This window comes from Delphinapterus leucas, chromosome 10, assembly GCF_059928025.1.
Source record: "Delphinapterus leucas isolate spDelLeu-1000000601 "Yukka" chromosome 10, BTC_Dleu_Yukka2, whole genome shotgun sequence".
NCBI lineage: Eukaryota > Metazoa > Chordata > Mammalia > Artiodactyla > Monodontidae > Delphinapterus > Delphinapterus leucas.
The window spans coordinates 34,286,318-34,305,993 of record NC_143138.1 but is presented as its reverse complement, the minus strand read 5'-3'; the positions used below and the strand labels follow the sequence as shown (position 1 = coordinate 34,305,993).

Sequence of the window (19,676 nt, the reverse complement as noted above, 5' to 3'; positions counted from 1 at the left end):
AATGAAAATTTAGCACATTTTTGATACAAATCGAGATGTGCTGTAATTGTAAAATACACACCAGATTCCAAATACTTTATGAAAAAAGAATGTAAAATATGCTATTAATAAGTTTTACATTGATTACATGTGGAAATTATAATATTCTGGATATATTAGGTTAAGCAAAATATATCACAACCTGACTTCACCCGTTTCTTTTTACATTTTTTGATATGACTACTAGAAACTGTAGGCTTCACTATGTGGCTTTCACTGTATTCTGATGGACAGCTTGGATCTGACATTGGCATGAATGTCACTCGCAGGCAGATGAGGTCCCAAGGACATGTGTTACCTCTGGGCACTGGAGCCTCTAACCTTGCCGACCTGGACACAACCTTTACTGTTCATTCTCCTCCCGGCTCTAAACGCAACAGGTGGAAGTTTAGGCATGGGCTTCTGCAACATGCATAAGAGAAGATGCATAAAGACACAAATTTGGTGTCTTTAGGGACCAGGGGGGTAACCTACTGGGGAAAGGCCTGGAGGTAAGGCCACAAGCAGTGACCAATTGCTCTATTTAAAGGCAATGCACAAAGAAAATTCCCCAAGTGGATGTTCCCTGGATCATCTGTGTGCCATCTCTGAACAGGCCCATAAGATCAAAAGAGGTCCTTGGAGAGCCTTGAACATAGTCCCTTCATCCCAAAGTAGAGACTGAAGCCAGAAGGGAAGAGCCAGGCTAATTAGCACTACAGTCAGGACACTAAATGTCCCAATGCCCCCGGAACACGCCATCTCTTGGCTTTAGGTACTGGCAAATGTGTGCCAATCAGGTTTGATTTGAGAAAGGAAAGATCCACCTTACAGGCATCAGGGAGCTTGCCACCTACCTCAAGATATCCAAGACTTCCTTTCCCTGCACTGTGAGCCCATTCTGATGGATTAAGGTGGGGGGCAGAAGGTAGTCCCTCCCATCCTAGAACCCCCCTTCCTCCATGGCTTTTTTTGGCTGCGTTGGGTCTTCGCTGCTGCGTGCTTTCTCTAGTTGCAGCGAGCAGGGGCTACTCTTCGTTGCGGTGTGCAGTTTTCTCACTGCAGTGGCTTCTCTTGTTGCAGAGCACGGGTTCTAGGCGCATGGGCTTCAGAAGTTGTGGCATGTGGGCTCCGTAGTTGTGGCGCACAGGCTAGTTGCTCCGTGGCAATGTGGAATCTTCCCAGACCGGGGATCGAACTCATGTCCCCTACGTGGGCAGGCAGATTCTTAACCACTGCGCCACCAGGGAAGTCCCTCCTTCATGGCTTTTATTTACAATTCCAAAAGACTTGAAACTCTTAAAGTGATTTGTTCCAGGGTAGCGAGTAACACAAAATAAAGATGACTCTCGCTGGCATGGAAAGCAAGGAAGAGACAATAGGAGAAAAGGAGAAAACTGTACCAGACTCCAGGGGAGAAAGATGCTCTTAGTAGTTCAATCTTGAGCCAAATGAAAAGGGAGAAGGCCAAGGTACCAGCCTGGAGGGGCTGGCAGCCCCCGATGCGGTGGGAGGACTAACAGAGAATGGATGGGGTTAGGGGAAGAGGGGAGGGTGAGAGGGCCCCACCCTGAAGGCTTGCTTCTAACAGAAAGGGAAGAGAACCTCCCTGATTTACCACGCTGGAAGCACAATCTACAAAATGCTTCTCTCCAGCCGGCCCCCATTGGTACAATTTTACCACATAAAACCATTCATACCCACATTCAAATTTATCAGTCTGAGCAAAATACAGCTAGTAACAAAGAAAGGCAGTTTTCATATTTTATTATACAATGTTGTTCATCATAGAAAAAGCTTTAATATTTTTAATTAAATACAGAAGAAATTGTTAGTGTTGCCAGAGAGATCATTTGTCTGCCCTTGAAAAAATTAGCAACACATGTTTGCAAACAAAAGGATTGCTTAAATTGAGTCAAATCTTTGTTCTCTTTTCAGGACCCAGCCTACTGATTTATTTTCTATACAGTGTCTAACAGGCAGTAGGTGCTGAATAAAGAGTTGACTGAATGGGATGTTCTTTAATCCCTATCCTCTATTTCCTGACCCTAAAGTGGATCTTGACTCATGGGGTAAAATCCCCACCCATCCATTCCTAGGGTAGACCGGTGTCTTTCAATAGCCTTTGATACTTAACCGTGGTTTAGAGACACTTACCTGAGGGAAATGACTGAGGATTTCAGAGAAAGAAAGAAACACACAAGGGCAGGTACAGCAAGTAGGTAGAGATAAAAAGATGCTAAGACCAGTAGTAAAAGAGAGATAGATTCAGGGATGGAGCCACTGCAGGGGCCAGGAACAGCAAAATGAAGTCAGAGAGACTTAAAACTCACACAGTTCAAGATAAAGAGATTAAAAGGTTGGACAACAATAATAATCTTGAAGTTTCTTTTCAGCTTTGATGTTTTATGACAGAGATAATGGCACAGAGAGAGGAAGACAAGGCAAGGATGGGAGGATAAAGAGACAAAGGAAGTCAAAGGAGACAGGTGGACAGCCAGCTATGACTGTCCATCTTTAGATCTGGCCTTGAACCCCTGTCCTGCTCTCACCTCACACCCAGCACGCTGGGCTCCTTGATGACTCAGCACCCCATGCTCACCGGGCTCCTACTGTAAGTCCAGTCACATCCCCACCTTCCCCCACCTTAAGATCTCACTCTTTGTAAATCATTTCTCCTACATCCTCCATGATGGTTTCTCACTGCTCCAGCCCATACTCAGCTCCCTCCCTTCCCAACTCCTAATGCAGGTACAATTCATACCACATCCACATCCCCTAACCACAGGGCACGTGCTGCTGGTTTAGCGTTTGTCCTCAGCTCCTACGAGGGCATCTTGGTTCCCACAAGAGAACTGTGGTTTCCACAAGGCTCCAAACCCGACCTCATATATTCCAGGAGTCCCCATGATACCCAGTCCAGTGCCAGGTATCACTAAATGCTCAGTGAATACTCGTGGGCTAACCAGTCCCCAAGGAGCGCCAACAGGGCAGCCTAACAGTCCATTGGTCTAATAGCTTCCCGGAGGCTGGCCACGCTGGGGCCATCTCCTGGGCTCCTGCGCCCCCTGCCGGCCAGGAAGGGATCTGCACGCAGGACGACGTGGGCCGAAAGGGTGGTCCTGACCCGAGGAGGCGTCTGGACTCGCGGTGGCCCCAGGCACAGTCCAGGGGTCCTGATGAGGTCGGTGGGCACAGCCAGGAACTGCAGCTGTTTTCTTCCTAGGTGTAGGGGTACATCCCGGTAGACAGAGCTCCACCCTCCCCCATAGCGGGGCTCTCAGAGCTTCTCATCCAGCTCCAGGCCCTGGTTCTCCTGGGCGACCCAGGAGACCCGGGGTGGGCTGCCGCTTTGCGTCCCCTTCAGGTAGTTCTGGATGACGGAGGCGCAGTCCAGCCGCTCCATGATGGTCATGAGGTAGTGCAGCTCCTGTAGGCTGCCGTTCTGCTCCTCAAACAGCTCCAGGATGGCTGCCGCGGGGCTGCGCTGGCAGGACAGGAACCTGGCCGGGAGCGTGCAGGGAGGAGGTGAGGGGGAGGAGGGGCTCTACAGGGAGATCCACCCCCTCCCCCAGCTCTGGTCCTCATCCTGCTCTTAACTGCCTTCCAGGACACTCTGGGATGGTGGGAGGGCCCAGGACTTGAAATCGGAGATAGCCCTGGCTCAAAGCCTACTCCCCTCTAGGCCTCAGTTTGCTCTTCTTACACGAGGGCTTGGGTGAGAGGACCTCTAAGGTCGCTTCCAGCTCTGATGTTCTGTATTTGCCTTCTCAACCCCCCACCCCCAGCCCAAACACACTCTCCCCTTACCCCCCATCCCAGGCCCCATCCTGCCCACCACTAAGGAAACAGTTGCTCCCAGGCAGGACCCTCCCCTGCTCAAAAACCTTCCAGAGTCTCTTTCACCTACTAACCAAGCCCCCTCCCCTGACTTTCTGGCTTACCTACCACTTGGCCTTGCCCTGTTTTTTCTGACCTTTTCTCCCTGCTCCCATCGTGAAGCTTCCTTCTCACCTTAAACACGCCAGACCCACCACCTCCTCTGCTCCTCCCCCAAAACAGGAAGGTGGATCCCCTACTTCCCCAACACCTGTTTCTGGAGCCCTCATTCCCACCTCCCAGGTGGAGGAGACCATTCTGCATCCCTCAGTTCAGATTTCTGGTCATAGCTCCCACAAGTCTTTATTATTCTTTTTTATTTAATTGAGATATATAGTTGACCCTTGAACAACACCACTTTGAACTATGTGGGTCCACTTACATGTAGGGTTTTTCAACAGTAAATACTACACTGCTACATGGTCCCTGGTTGGTTGAATCTGTGGAGGCACAACCGTGGATATGGAGGGCCGACTATAAGTTATACTACGATTTTCGACTGCATGGAGGGTCACACCTCTAACTCCCACATTGTTCAGGGGTCAACTGTAATTGACATAAGTCTTCATTATTCTTGCTTCAGCCATTTCATGTCTCTGTTTTCAACTTGCTATGCAATATGGGATACATACAGTAAGGTCAAAGGAGCACTTGCCTTGATTTTTTTTAAGCTCTCTGTATCCCTTACTAGAGGGTGACCTCCTTGGTTCTGGGACCATGTCTCATTCATCCTGTATCCCAATGCTTAGCATAGTTTTTCCAGGACTTAGAAGGTGATTTTAAAGTCTACCCTATTTTCCAGATCCAACTCTAGTCCCATCTCCTGGGCGAAGTCTTCCCTGACCACCTGTCATCCTCCGGGAGTTGAGGCTTAGCTCAGAATTGGTTTACTGATCTCTCTTGAGACCATGGCTGCGCTGTCACCACTAGTGCCAGGCACTCAGCTACATGCTTTATACACATTATCCTATAGTCCGCCGTTCTGCCCCTCAGGGCACAGCATGTCAAGCACTCAGTATGTACCAATGACTTACATGTCAACCGATCCATTTTTGAATATTTATTGAACCAATATTTATGTATTGAACACCAGCCATGAGCCAGGCATCATTCTAGGTACCAAGAACAGTGATAAAATAGAAAGATGTCCAAAGCCTTCCTGTGGAGTCCCTTTCACTTCTCCTGCTCCTCTCCCCTGGCCTCTTCCTCTCTCACCTGCCATTTCCTCTCCTCTTTGTAACCATGAGAACGAGGACTGCTCGGCCCAAACCAATGAGATCATTGTCAATGAAATCAACCCTGTTCTGAGAAATAGGGTGGGGAATAGTCGCTCCCTGACTTTTAAGTCACTCTTTTGTGAATGGTCCAGTCTCCAAGGGGTCCTGAGAACACCCATCCCAGTCCACCCTCCCCCACCCACCCACGCACACCTCATCCCTCTTACCGGATTTTCATACCACAGAGCCCCAGGTGGGAGGCCAGTCGTCGCCAGTCATTGCCAGTGATGCTGTTTGGCTCCAACAACATCTGCAGCCGCTCGAAGAGCTCTGGGGGCAGCCTGAGGCAGGGGGAAAGGGTGGCCTTGGAGGGGAGGATCAAGAGACCCAGCCTGGTTCCACAGACACCTCAATGCCATGCTCGCCCTGCAAGCCCAGGGGCAGGAATCCCAATGCCCCGGGCAGCAGCCCAAGCAGCCACCGCCTCACCTGTTGCATGGGGGTGGCTGGGCCACAGCGGGTGGCGCTGTCCAGGATTCTTCCTCCGATGCCTGGAATCTGAGGATTTCCATGTACTTGGTCTCCAAGCCCTGAGCCAACAGAGGGGCAGGGAACACAGTTAGGGATCATGAGACACCCCTCTGAACAAGAAGCTGGGGCACCCATCTCCGTGCCTCGTGTCTCTCCTTCAGCCTGTCACCGGAGACACTTAACCAGGAGACACAGTCCCACCCCAATCAACACCCTCTACCCTCAGCTTCCCCAACCTCACAGCCTTCAGCCTTAAGTTTGCTCAGAGCTCTTTGGGACCTGGGACATGAAGACCAAACAAGGTACATCCTAAGACACCAGGAGAAGTCCTGGGTGGGGTCAAGGGCAGGGGAGGTCATCTAATAATGGAGACACTGAACTTGGGCATACGTGCCCCCTTCCTCCGTTCCTCCCCTCCTTGGTTCCTCCTCCCCAAGTGATACCCCGAGGGGTATCTGCCTACTCTCCAGTAAGATGCCACATGGTTCCCCAAAGACTCTCCAATCCTGATTTCTTCACGTCTTCCCTCGGGAGAGTGGGCGCTCTAACTCCCATCCCACCTACTCAAGACCGCCTTCCTGGGTCACTCTCCACCTGAAGATACACAGCACCATCTCTCAGACGTAGACAATCGGTCCAGAAAGAAACCACTTCTCTTTGATGCCCAAGTTCCTCCAGGTTGGAAGAAAGGGTTCATGTAGGGTTTGGTTCTTTCACCCTCCTGCTAGATTCATCCAGGGATAGACAGGAGGGTCAAAGACGGAGGGTACCTTGGAGGCCAGGCAGTCCCTGCCCCTGGAAGAATGCCCTCCTCACCTGCTTGGCTATGTGATTAGAGCCATACTTCCTAGGCACCAGACCCTCGCCCACTTTGCCCAGGACTCCCCCAGGGCCTGCCCTTCCTCTGCCCCTCAGCTCCAACTCACATCCTGGAAGGTGTGCATGGTGACAATGATCTCATTGGTCAGTGCTGAGCAGTCCTTGTTCTCATTGGCTACAAAGAGGAGACGTAGCAGGTGAGAGAGGAAAAGGCCCAGGAGAAGACAGCAGGAGAGCAAAAGGGACTCCAATGTAAGGCTTTGGAAATCTGAAGCAGCTGCGTAGCCCCCCATCTTTCTCTCTGCAGAGATCTGCTGCGGCCCCTAACCTTTAAGAGAGGGTCTGCAGGCATGGCCGAATGAGGAGCTGTAGGGCTCCAGGGTGACCAGGAGGGGAGAGGAGAGGGTAGGAGGTAGACACGGGGCTCCTGGGCTACCTGCTTTTCTCCGGAAGCAGAAGGAGCGGAAGGGGCACTTTCCATGCCAGATGTGCAGATGGGGAACCAGCTGGCACCCGCTGTCGTCCACATTCTCCCAACCTGGGGAGGGGGCAGAGAGACAGAGGGCCTCAAGAGGGGAGACTTCCACAAGGGCTTAAGGAGGTCACCCTGTGGCAGGCACTGTGCAGGGCGCGGAGGGGAGGGATGGGGAGGGAGCAAAGGCAGGAGGGTGACTCAAGTGGATGGGAGGCCCCAGAGCCTGGGTGGGGACCCTGGGAGCGGTCCTACTTCTACCGGCACACAGACTCCTCCCCCCACCTCTCCACCCTCCCCTTCACCCCCCTCCCTCCCATCCACTAGCCCAGATGCAGCCACGCATGCGCCCCTGTCTGACACCCCACAAACACCCTTAGCCCCACTGTCAATTCCCGCAGCCGACCCACAAAGGAACGAGGGAAGAGAAGACTGGGCCTCCCCCTCCGACACCGGCTCCATCCAGGTGGGACAAGAGAAGCCTCTCGCTCTCTCCCTGCCCCTGCTGGTGCAACGCCTCTCCTCTCACCACCCACCTGACTGGGCTGGCCTCCCACGGAAACACCGGGGCTCCGTGGGCAGCAGAGGGAGGAAGTGGGAAAGCTGGGGTCTCCAAGAGGCAGCAGCAAGAGCCAGAGGGCCCCCTTGAAGCTGCTGCCTGCCCAGGAGTCTCAAAAAGAAACTCAACGCCCCAGGTTTCCACCACAGGGGAGGCGCAGACCCTTCCCTCCAACGGGCCCCCCGACGCGCCGTGCCTGGCCCTGTCCCCCTCACCCTCGGAGATGTATTTGAGTTTCAGGCACTGGTCCCCTCGGGCCCCAGTGAAGTCGAAGAGCTGGCAGGGCCCACGCAGGCGCCCGCCGTGCGGCTGCTCATTGGTCACAGCCCACCGCAGGGCACAGGGCGTGTTGTTGAGGAAGTAGACGCGCAGCTGCAGGTGAGACTGGCCGGCGGCCAGCGGCGAGCAGAACACGGCCAGCTGCAGCCACTTCCGGGCTTCCCTGCGCACAGCTGCCTCCAGCACACAGGTGTAGAGGCTGCGGGCAGAGACGGTGGCAGGGACCGTGCACAGTGGGGCAAGGGAGGCTGGGAGACCAGCCCACCTTCCCCCGGGCTCCCACCACACCAGGGGCCTCTGTGTGGGCTCCCAGGTGAGGAGAACATTCCAGGGCATGTAGGGAAGAACTGGGGTGGAGGGGTCAGCTGGGGGAAGGAACGTGAGTCATGGCACAGCGACTGTCACTGGGTCCGGAGAAGAGCCAGCGTGGGAAAGAAGGACACTGGGCTCAGGGCCACCATGCATCGCCCTGCTCTGGTCAGTGGGTGTCAAGGAGACTGGGAGGCAGAGGGACCTAAGACCCTAGAGAGACATAGCTAAGGACAGGCGTGCCATGGGCTAGAGTCTCAGAGAACTGGAGGGGCAAAGTGCCCTAGACAGCTTGGGGACAGTCCTGAACTGGGGCACAGGGAAGAGACAGACAATTTTAGAGACAGAGGTGGAGATGGGACAGGCCCCATCTAGACACAGGACCAGGGTTGGGCCAGACCCTTCTAGACAGGCAGAGGGACCACGGTGGGACACACGGTCCTGGATGGGGTTGGAGCAAGATAAGCTGCCATAGGCACCAGGACAGAGGAACCGGGGAAGGACGGGGGATATGGGGTTTGCAGGCCTTCTTGGACAGATAGAGGGGCAGTCCCCTACAGAGAGGTGAGGGTCAGGCAGACAGAGAAATGGGGCAGGAAGTACAGGCTGACGGGCTGGTGCCTACCTGAAGTGGGAGAGGTGGATGCGACATTCATCCCGGAAGATGCGGTCTCCCGGCCGCCCCAGCGGCTTCCAGGCCTTGGCATCCAGCAGGGTCGTGTTGCTGCTGTAGGTACGGGCCTGACTGGGCTGCTGGGCACAGTGCTTGAAGGTGAGGGTGCAGGGCTTCAGGAAGGAGGCCCCATGGGGGCCACACGCCACCACGGGGCTCACCAGCCCCTGGGCTCGGGACAGCGACGGGGCATCTGACAGATCCCACACCAGGATCAGTGCCACCCGCTCCTGGCGGCCCACAGACACAGCACCTGGGGAGGGGGAGAGCTGAGATGGGCCCAGCAGGTAGGCACAGCCCTGCGGCAGAGGAGGCCAGGCCAGAGTGGGAGGGGAGGTGGGGCGGGAGCCCAGGAACGGGCGTGCAGCAGGGCACGTGGAGAGGCAGTGCGGAAGGAGAACAAGGTGACTGTGACTGACTTGGGATGTGACCCTGAGCAAGTCGCCCCCTCCTCCAAGGGCTGCTGCCAGCTCACTCAGGGCCTTGTGTGAATTTGCAAAAGGTGCTCTTCCTCCAGACATTTTACTTCCCTTTATGGGAGAATCGTCATAACACACTGTTCACTAAAACAAGGCCCTTTACCTCCACCTGCCACAAAACTGTCATAAAAAATATGTAATATATCCATCTTTGGAGTCACAAACGTCATACTAAACATAGAAGCAATTTTCAAAATTATGAAGATGTCTCTGAATGGTGCTCCCTTGGAGTTGGTGCCCTTGTCCAGTGTGCAGCGTGAACAACCGTACACTAAGAAGGAAGCCGGATGCTGTTACCTGGCGGGATGAGCAGGGAAATGCCCGTATCCTGGAGCATCAGGCAGCCACCGCGGTGGTCCACCTCTCGAGCCGAAAACACCAACAGCTTGTGCATCAGCCGTCGGATGACAGTCTGGCCTTGGGTGGGCGTGTGCAGTTCCTGGTGGAAGGCAGCCATCTCCTGCAGCGAGGCTGGGGGTGCCTCCCCGCAGGACTCACTGTCAGGTAGGGGAGTGGGATGGGACGCTGGCTCCTCTTGGCTTTCCAGCTTCCAGCAGGTGCCCAGCAGCCGGCGAGGACAACGCCATTGAAGGCACTGGGCCAGAAGGACAGCACTTGCCACTGGAACCCCCACCAGCAGTAGGAACTGGGCGAGTTGGAAGGAACCCTCATAGGAGCACATCCGCCTGGTCACTTGATGCTACCAGTTCCCCTGCACCCCTGTGCCAGCCGAGGCCAAGGGCCTGGGGGAAAAGGAGGTCAGTGTCAGGTAAGCCTTTTCAAGGTCGTGGAGGCTAAGACTTGACTTCTAAGCGGCTGCAACGAGGGATCAAACTGTCTTCATCCCAGTGCACCCATGCACCTCGGTCAGATCAATTCCTTTAACAGAAATTAAAGAAATTAATTTCTTTATTAATTTCTCTCCCTCTCTCCCTCTCTCTCTTCCTTAAGAAACTGCCATGGCTCCCCATGACCTAGTACATCAAATTTCTCTCTCATGAGACAGAAAGAGCTTGGGTTTGGAGTTACAGAATGTGGGTTCAAATGTCACCTTGGTCACTGCCTGAGTGAGCTTGTCCTATTGTTTAATGTGCTTCAGTTTCCTCATCTGTCAAAATAGCCCCCTTGATCTACATGGGCTGACACAGGAAAATCTTAAAGTAGAAAAGCAAGTCACAAAGAGCTAGAAATCCTCTGATCTCATTAATGTAAACAACAAGACTATATACAACTGTAGCTACATATTTATGGGTGTATAGATGTAAATGATAGAGAAAGGTCTGGAACAGTGCTCTGTGATAAAAATATAACGTGAGCCACAGATATGGCTTTCTTTTTAAACTTTCTAGGGGCCACATTAAAAAAGTAAAAAGAGGGGCTTCCCTGGTGGCGCAGTGGTTGAGAGTCCACCGCCGATGCAGGGGACACGGGTTCGTGCCCTGGTCTGGGAAGATCCCACATGCCGCGGAGCGGCTGGGCCCGTGAGCCATGGCCGCTGAGCCTGAGCGTCCGGAGCCTGTGCTCCGCGGGAGAGGCCGCAACAGTGAGAGGCCCGCGTACTGCAAAAAAAAAAAAAAAAAAAAAAAAGTAAAAAGAAACAGGAGAAATTCATTTTGATAATATATTTTATGTTACCCAATATATTCAAAATATTATCATGTCAACAGGTAATCAACATAAAATTACTGGAATATTTCACATTCTTTTTTCTTACTAAGTCTTCGAAATCCATGTGTATTTTACACTCACAGCACATCGCAATTGGGATTCTCTTTACTTCAAGGACTCAGTAGCCACGTGTACTAGTGATTCCTGCCTTGGACGTGCAGGTCTGGGAGGACACACCCCAAACTATTCCCATTGGTCATTACTGAAAGATGAAAAATTAGGGGACTGGAAGGTGTGAAAGAGGACATTCTATTTTCTTAAACTCTTTTTTCTGTACTCTTTGAATCCCCCCACCAAGCGTGTCTGTATATTAACTTTGTAATTCTTTTTAAAAGCGAATAAAAGTGAAAAAAAAAAAAACCCAGCCTCTCAGAGTGATGGTGAAGATGGCATGAGATCATGTGGAAATCATTCTGTAGATGATAAAACCCTGTCCAAATATGTTTGTTTATTTATGCCCCTCCTTCTGCCAGAAAGGTTGGAGCGTAGTTCACAGGGATATGTAAAATACAAAAGTAACAAAAGTTAAAAGTGGAAGCAAAAAGAGAAAGAAAACCAAAGGTGGGGGCCTCCGGTGAGGTTCACCCGGTTCCCAGCATCAGACTGGGGCCTTCCAGCAACTTTCCCGTGAGGATGTCAGCTCTTCCCCAGGCCCTCTGGAATCCACTGCCTCCCCCTCCTACTTTCCCTCTTCCTCCCTTAATTTCCAACATCCCCACCCTCGGGCAAGACCAGGCTCCTCACAGCTCATTAATTCTAGCCTCTGGCCTTTGGTCCTGCTGTTCTCTGTTTCATGCTCTCCTCACCTGCCTCATCTACCTGCCTGGACCCCTCCTGCTCAGGAGTAACTGCCACCCACCGTCCCGGCCCCCATTCACCAGCCCTTGACAGTCTCGCCCTCTGAAACCTCTCACTGCTGCCTCCCACCATACTAAGTAACTCTTTTTTTTTTTTTTTTTTTTTTTTTTTGCGGTACGCAGGCCTCTCACTGTTGTGGCCTCTCCCGTTGCGGAGCACAGGCTCCGGACGCGCAGGCTCAGCGGCCATGGCTCACGGGCCCAGCCGCTCCGTGGCATGTGGGATCTTCCTGGACCGGGGCACGAACCCATGTCCCCTGCATCGGCAGGCAGACTCTCAACCACTGCACCACCAGGGAAGCCCCTAAGTAACTCTTGACCATATGCTGTCACGTGTGGCTTTCCCACTCAAATGAACAATTTCTGAGCACCAGCTGTGGACCAGGAACCGTGGGAAGTTCAGTCCTGCCAACAATGATGTCTTATTCGGCTCTCACGGAGCTTCTGAGGGCATGGGGTTCATTTACTCCGAGGCGGAGTTCTGTGAGACACCATATCCTCCTTCAAAGTCCCCAGGGTCCCCATGGTTGATTCACTAGGATCTGCACTAGTGAATCATCCCTTCACTTATGCCACCCACCAGGAGCTGAGGCTTTGCCCCACACCCCTTGGTCCTTCCTTGCCCAACTTCTTCCTTCCTTCTCAGGACCCATGAAACCTGAGCCCCCTTCCCATCTCCCCCGCCAATCCCCAACAGGGGTCACAGCTCCTCTGTATCGTCAGGATGGAGCACTGAGGCGGGATCTGTTTCCCCCATGTCCTCATTGAAAATGTAGACAAGAAGGGAAGGCATGGCATTGCTCCCTTGGCCTTAGCATGCAACCCTGCAGACCTTGCCCCTGGCTGGGGACACAAGTGAAGTAAGTGAGCCGGTGACGCCTGAATCGGGTGGGGATGGGGGTCGGAGCCGCAGACTTCCCTTCACGTCCCATCCAATCCTTTCGGTCCTTCCATAGTAAAGACAATTGGAATTATAACTGTAGTAATAATAGCTAACATTCACGGAGATTTGCTGAGCCAGTGTGTTAAAGCGCTCTGCGTGGCCTAGCTCATTTGATCCTCACAGCAGCTTTATGAGCTAGCTTTTATTTTTATCTCCATTTCCCAGATAAGGAAACCAAGTTTTCTCCCCCAGGGAGGACAGAGGGTAGATTATTAAGCTACAACTGAAAGCAGAAGGGAAGGATGAGCAAAGATGAGAGCTTCCAGAAACACTCCCTTTCTCTCCGTGCCCCTTCTTTTTCCCCAGGGTCTCTTCGTTTCCACTTCTAGAGGAAATGAAGTTAGAAGAGAAAGAAACAAAAATAAATACAAGGAAAAATAAACATAAGGAACTAAAGGCACATCCTTGGTGCGACAACGAGTGATGCTTCCCCCCACCCCCTGCCCACCAAGGCACCAGCAGCAGGGGATGGGCTACCTATTGGGAAAGAAAGGAGGGGCTTGCCCTATTTCTATAGCAACAACCTTTCCAGGGCTTCCAAAGACCAGAGTCCAAATCCCCTCCACCCCATTGGGTGGCCCAGAAGAGTTCCCTTGCCCAACCTTCCAATCTGGAGGGCCTCTCACAGGGGCCCATTCATTACCTGGCCAGAAGCAGGTTAACTCCTCCCCCAGCTCAGCCCCCTTCTCCCAGGCTGACAGCTCTCCAGCCTGCGTTGGCCCTCACTCCATTCTCCCCTTTGCCCCAGGAAGGGGAAGGGTCCCAAATCTATTAGCACAGCAACTAGGGAAATGCAGACGGAAGCCTCCCAACCCCACGGCTGACCCTTTATTACCCAGGCCTCTGGCTTGTCTTGCCGCAGACCCTTGATCATGCGGGGTAGCACTTCCCCAAGATGAGGGTCTTTTAGGATGCTGCCATCACTTGTCTCTAGGGAGTCGCCTCCTCCAGCACAGGGTCTCCACAGCTCAGCTGGGCCTGGCTCCTCCCCTGAGCCCCAGGTGGCCCCATCGCAACGCTCACCCCACCCCCAGCTGCCCCAGAGGGTGTTCACATTACCGTGTAGGTGCTCCCAGAGGCTGCCGGCTTGTCCAGGAACAGTAGTTCCTTCTCTGAGAAACAGAGAGGTCAGCCAGACCCCGTCGCCAAGCCAGCAGACAAGTGGAGGTGGGCGGGGAATCCAGGCAGGAGTGACCTGGCACTTCCTTTTCCCGTCAAAGTCCTGCCTCTCAGCTGCCCTAAGGAGGGGTGGGGAGTCTGTCCCTGTCTATTGGCAAAGTCCAGCCAAGGTGAGGGAGGATCGCAGGAGTCAGTGGACTAGGTCTAGTACTAGGTCTAGGACTAGTAGTCTAGGTCTGGAAGGGAGGGGACAGAGGGAGACAACCTGGGTACAGGTGAGACCTCTCTAGAGTGCCCTCTGCTGGTCAGCGGCTGTCCCCCACCAGAGACTATTAAAACGGAACAAGGTAAGAGGAACCCTAATCAGGGCTCCTCAAACTATAATGTGCACGAACCACCTGAGCGACCTTGTTAGAATGCAGGTTCTGATCCCGTTGGTCTGGGGTGGGGCCTAAGGTTCTACATCTTAGAAGGCCCCAGGTGATGCCATTGCAGGCTGTCCAGGGGGCTTAGACAATACCTAGTTCTACACCCTTCCTGCACAGATATGATGGTGGAGGCACCGAGTTAATGACCCACAGCTGCTGGCGGCATTGGGGCACAGCTATATCTGCTCCCTACCCAGTGCTCTTTCCACTGCCCGCAGGGATGCTGTCCCTTGGGGGAGAGTTGAACTTCAGGCCGTTTGCCAGCCTGGTCCTTCCTTTGACACTCTGCCACTGGAATGAAAGCTCCCTGTGCAGAGGGATGTTTCTTCAGCCATTTGCTCTGTATCCTTAGCTCTCAGTACAGCCCGATCCAAAGTAGGTGTTCAATAAAGACTCGAATGAATGAATGGGCCAGCTGAGAGAAAAGGGGCGGCATTTTGAATCCAGACTGCCAACACTGAAACCAGTGACCCACCTGCGGGCTGTGTAATCACGGGCTAGTTTCTCAACCCTTCTGAGCCTCACTCCCCTTGTCTATCAAATGCACATAATAATATTTACTTTGCGAGGGATAATGATGGTCATTATTGAGCTAATAAATATAAAGTGCACACCACGAAATGGTTACTCAGTAAGTGGTAACTTGTCACTGTGGTCTGGCCTCCTGCAGCGGCGGTCACTCCCCCAGGCCCGAAGTGATCGTCTACCATGGAAAATAAGTAAGTGCTGCTGCTTTCGTCTTAGTTAATGATTCTCTAGCCTCTTGTCCCGGACTGCACCCCCTTCCCCTGGGCTGCCTTCCCCGGGAGGAGGGGATAAACACCTCCCAGGGGTGCCCAGGTCCCCAACGTGGAAAGATGGGGCAAAGGAATGGTGGAGAGCAGCCAGCCTGGGGAGAGGACCTCATGTCTAAAGCACAAGCAAGGAAGAGGTGCTCAGAACTTTGATAGGAATGAAGAGCAGACGTGTTGGACTTTGCTGGACAAAGCTCTGTCTGAGTCACACAGGAGGCTGGCTGCCTTTTCCTCTGAGTCATGAGGTTCTAGGGGTTTGTGAAACAACTCTCAAGCTCAACTCCAAGCCAACTAGCAGGCAATAACCAGGGGCTGTGTCCATGTCTCATAAGATCATTTCTGAAGCTGGTGCTTGCCTCACTGGGGACAGCCCCAGTTACAGCCCCAGTTCCGGGGAAATCTGAGGGTCCCCACCACCGCCACGGACACAAAGCTGGTTCATGGGATGCAGTGACTACAGGCATGAGCAGCCTGGCAGCCTGGGGCTCAGCCGTCTCAAGAGGTCCGGGTCTCACAGCACCAACACCTCAACAGTTCCATCAAGGGGACTTCTCCAGAGGCCGGGTCTAGCAGGCCAGGGCGTGCCCTGCTGAGACGAACGCTTCCGGGCCATGCAGGCAGCAGCCTGGGCTCCCCAGCCAGTGTCACCACCCTTGTCACTGGAGAAGGGCAGGGCAACTAGGAGCCCCCTCCACCCTCCTCCCATCCCCAAGCCTCCTCTGCCCTCCACACATCTTATATCCCCGGCACTCAGTCTGCGCGGTATGCTGCCTGAGGTAAGGAGAACACAGGCCTGGGAATAAATAAAGGGGCGCCAGGAGTGGGGAGGACAGGAAAAAGGGAAGGGGGGTCGGGGGGACCTCCAACACTGGATAGAAAGGTAGAAAACACAGACATAGAGACACAGGAAGGCAGAAGGTGAAGAAATGGACGGTGAAAAGCAGAGAAAGAGAAATAGAAAGACGTACAGGCAGACAGGGTGGTTCTCCCTGTCTCCAGAACCTCCAGGACACGTTCATGGACCCTTGACCGGAAAGGATGGAGTAGGCAGTCACTCCGGACACTGAGAATAACCACATTTTTTTTCCTTCTAATCCTGTCAATCATGGGGTGGAGGCTGAAATATCACGGGCGAATGAGAAGCATGGTATTGGGTGGGGGCCTTGGTTGGAGGAGGGTCTGTGCATCATCCCACGTGCAAAGGACATGCAAAGCTACGTGCAAATGAGTATGGCAGTGTTTTAATCAAAGACCAAGCGGTGGTTTCCTCGAGAAGTCAGGCCACAAAAAAATCTGGGTGGTTGTGTTTGTGGCCCCGACCCTCTGGAAGCAGAGGGATGGAGGGGGAACCTCCCCCAGCTCCTGAGGGGAAGATGAGAACTTTGGAGAAAGGAATCTACAGTGTCACTTGGCTGAGTTTGCATTTGGGCGGGAGCTCGGGCAGGGTGGGCCCCTGGGGTTTGCTGGTCTGGTATAGCGAGATAAGCCCGGGGCAGTTGGGCAGGCCAGTTCTGGACTAGAAAAGACCCCTGAGGATCTCTGGCTCCTGCCTTCCAAATGTGGTTCTTCCAGGTTGGTTATGTCAGCTTGGTTGAGTTCAGTCTGAGACACTGTCCCCATCGAGGGACTGCTATGTACCTGGCCAAGTGCCACCCACTGAGAGAGGCAGAAAAGACGGGCCTACCTGGACCTGAGATCCAGGAGCCAGACACACGCTGGGGGAGAGGAGTCCTTCACTGAGAAGCAGTTATCAATACTAGACAGTACACTCCCAGTGCCAAATAAGCAGTGTGGAGAAAGGAAGTCCATGGAGGGTGGAAAAGGGGGAAGGCAGTGTGGGCTCAGAGGAGGAGGGTGTTTGCTCACCCAGTGGGGCTTCTATGAAACATAAATAGAAAGACGCACAGGCAGACGGGCTGGTCAGCCCTGTCTCCAGCACCTCCAGGACATGTTCATGGACACTTGACAGGAAAGGAAGGTGTAGGCAGTCACTCCGGACACTGAGAATAACCACTTTTTTTTTTCCTTCTAATCCTGTCAATCATAGGGAGGAGGCCTAGGCCAGGCCTATGAGGGGCTCAGGCCAGGGAAGAGTGGCAGGTAGGAGGAGACAGACGGGCAGACACGGGGAAAGGACTAGGAGAAGGCCACCGTCAGTGTGTTCTCTCCCTCCCCAGGCTGTACCTCCTCAAGGAGAATGTGGCCTCAAGGGGCCGCCTTTGTGGCCCTGCCCCTCCTGGGGCCCACCCTGGTCTGGCTGCTCACCCATCATTGGATGTCTGGTTGGTGTGACAGCCTGAGAAAGCTGCCCTGGTGCCCATCCCACAGAGTCTTGTTGCTGGTGTGGACAGCCATCTACTCTATCGCGGGGTGAGTGTCTGTTTCTCATGCCCTGGGGTGGGAACAAGTCTCCTATCCCTGAATGGCTGCTGTACACTGACCTCTAAAGGGATGGTACCTCATCTTGCCTCTTCTGGGGTGTCCCCTCTGTGCCTGCCTCGGGTTCCAACCCCTCCCTCTTCCTCTACCCTCTCCCAGTATCCCCATCCTTTCCCCCACCTCCCCACCCCCGGCCCTCAAATGATGCCTAGACCCACTTACCCCGATTTCAGCCCATAAGGATTCCCTCTTGGTAACCAAAAGGCCCTAAGCCAGAGGGCTTTCTCCTTTTACCACAGAACACCCTCCTCTGAACGTTTCTGCCACCATCTCTCCACAGATATGCCTCCTACCTTGTGTGGAAGGACCTGGGAGGGGGCTTTGGGCGACCCCTGGCCCTGCCCCTCGGCCTCTATGCTGTGCAGCTCGCCATCAGCTGGACTGTCCTGATTCTCTTGTTCACAGCCCACACCCCCGGTCTGGTAAGGCGCCAGTGCTCAGCAGTGGAATAGGGTGGGGGAAGATGAGGCCACCAGGCCCCAGAAGTTGATAGCACAGCAGGTCAATCAGGTGTGGGCAGGTAACGGTTGGGCAGACTTCTCTGAGCTTCCGCGGCACGCACAGAGCGCTGGGAACTTGGCTCACTAGGTCCAGGGTGCTGCAGAAAGGTCGAGGGCCGGTTCCCAGGGCAGCCTGCCTGACCGCCCTGACCCTGCCCAGGCCCTGCTGCACCTGCTGCTGCTCTTCGGGCTGGTGGTGAGCATGGCACTGATCTGGCACCCCATCAACAAGCTGGCTGCCCTGCTCCTGCTGCCCTACCTGGCCTGGCTCACCGTGGTTTCTTCCATCACCTATCGCCTGTGGAGGGACAGCCTTTGTCCAGAACACCAGCCCCAGCCCACATGGGAGAAGAGTGACTGAGGCAGGGGGCAGGGGAGAGGAGAGAGGGCCAGGGTGGGGATAGAGGAGACCTCAGGCAGGGCTGTGGAGCTAGGGTGGGGACGGGGGAGGGGGGGGAGGTGGCAGGGCTTGATGAGTCCCTGAAGGTGACTCGCTCCAATGTGGCCACTGTCCTGGGTCCCCTGGTGCCACTTTCCATTAGGATTCAGAGACATGGGAAAGGAGGGAAACTTATTTCACACTTAAAATAATAAATTCTGTATTAATAAGAATTAATTTAGTAGTATCAATAAATAAAATCCTAACTATCTTTGAGGGTATGATGTGAGATGTATACTTGAGTGTATGAGGTCCAGGGCTGCAGGGTGGGAATAGACGTGTCTGTACATCTGTGTGCATGTGCACACGTGAATGAAGGTGTGAGCGCACGTGTGGGAAGAGTGGGCACACCATTTCCGCTCACATGCCCTCACAAACCTGACCCCAAAATTTAGGACTCGGATTTTTTTTAACAGATTTTTTTTTTTGGTCACGCTGCAAGGCTTGTGGGATCTTAGTTTCCCAACCAGGGATCGAACCCTAGGCCCCTGGCACAGAAAGTGGCAAGTCCTAACCACTAGACCGCCAGGGAATTCCCAGGACTTAAATTTTTAATTACCTGAAAAGTGTTTTTGAAAAGTTACAGAAAATCAAAACCAAAAAGTAGATAAAGTAAAAAAGATACCAATTATACTTGTCAAGCTATATATTATATTGATTATATATTTTGTATTATGTGTCATAAATATAAATATATATTATGTATCACATATAAAATATTATATAGTCTACAGTATATTAATTTTATTTAATTAATTTATTTTAATTATTATATTATATTAATTTCACTAATAACAGTATCATAGTATATATTATGGTTCTATGATATATTATACATTATATTTGTCGTATTAAGACCTGTCATTATCTCTGATAAGATTATAGATCTTTTTTATTTTTGTTTTCATATACTCATACTATTAGTTTTTTACATCAATTAATTATTATTGTAATAAGAAAAAATGTTGAAAAAGGAGAGATGTAAGCCTCGGTGCTGGCTAGTGAATTCAGAAGGAGCTTCATGTCCAGCCTTCTCTCTCACTTCTCTTTCTAAACTTTCTTATTGGCTTTTTTTATTTTCCTCGTTTCCCTCCTCTTGTTTTCCTCTCCTCTTGTCTGAAAGCCCTGATGGTGGCAAGAAGTGACTGCCCCGGGGCTGGCTCCCCAAATCTTAAATAAGGCCAGCTGGAAGACCCAGGCGCCTTGCGGAAGGAGCTTTTAAAAATACCAACCAGACTCTCTAGGGAGGGGCTT

The 19,676-nt window shown here is 52.8% G+C and overlaps 2 protein-coding genes across 2 annotated transcripts; one reads left to right on the top strand and one right to left on the bottom strand.

The window, feature by feature from the left end:
* Positions 1–1,769: 1,769 nt before the first annotated feature.
* UNC5CL (unc-5 family C-terminal like) lies at positions 1,770–10,209 on the bottom strand. The gene is made up of 8 exons (XM_022581844.2): positions 9,533–10,209; positions 8,709–9,009; positions 7,711–7,973; positions 6,901–7,002; positions 6,572–6,639; positions 5,604–5,704; positions 5,342–5,455; positions 1,770–3,521 (listed from the first exon to the last, which is right to left on the bottom strand). The coding sequence occupies exons 1-8, from the start codon at positions 9,915–9,917 to the stop codon at positions 3,299–3,301; spliced, it is 1,557 nt and encodes a 518-aa protein (XP_022437552.1). The 5' UTR covers positions 9,918–10,209; the 3' UTR covers positions 1,770–3,298.
* A 5,513-nt stretch (positions 10,210–15,722) lies between these two features.
* TSPO2 (translocator protein 2) lies at positions 15,723–19,241 on the top strand. Its single transcript, XM_022581450.3, has 4 exons — positions 15,723–15,820; positions 17,222–17,414; positions 17,764–17,905; positions 18,144–19,241. The coding sequence occupies exons 2-4, from the start codon at positions 17,242–17,244 to the stop codon at positions 18,342–18,344; spliced, it is 516 nt and encodes a 171-aa protein (XP_022437158.1). The 5' UTR covers positions 15,723–15,820; positions 17,222–17,241; the 3' UTR covers positions 18,345–19,241.
* Positions 19,242–19,676: the final 435 nt, after the last annotated feature.

Coding starts and splice junctions, on each gene's coding strand:
- UNC5CL (XM_022581844.2), bottom strand. CDS start 9,917: ATGTGCTCCTATGAGGGTTCCTTCCAACTCGCCCAGTTCCTACTGCTG. Junction 6,640..6,900: donor CTGCTTCCGGAGAAAAGCAG/GTAGCCCAGGAG, acceptor TCCTCTTTGTAG/CCAATGAGAACAAGGACTGC. Junction 5,456..5,603: donor CAGCCACCCCCATGCAACAG/GTGAGGCGGTGG, acceptor CCCCTGCCTCAG/GCTGCCCCCAGAGCTCTTCG.
- TSPO2 (XM_022581450.3), top strand. CDS start 17,242: ATGTGGCCTCAAGGGGCCGCCTTTGTGGCCCTGCCCCTCCTGGGGCCC. Junction 17,415..17,763: donor GCCATCTACTCTATCGCGGG/GTGAGTGTCTGT, acceptor ATCTCTCCACAG/ATATGCCTCCTACCTTGTGT. Junction 17,906..18,143: donor CAGCCCACACCCCCGGTCTG/GTAAGGCGCCAG, acceptor GACCCTGCCCAG/GCCCTGCTGCACCTGCTGCT.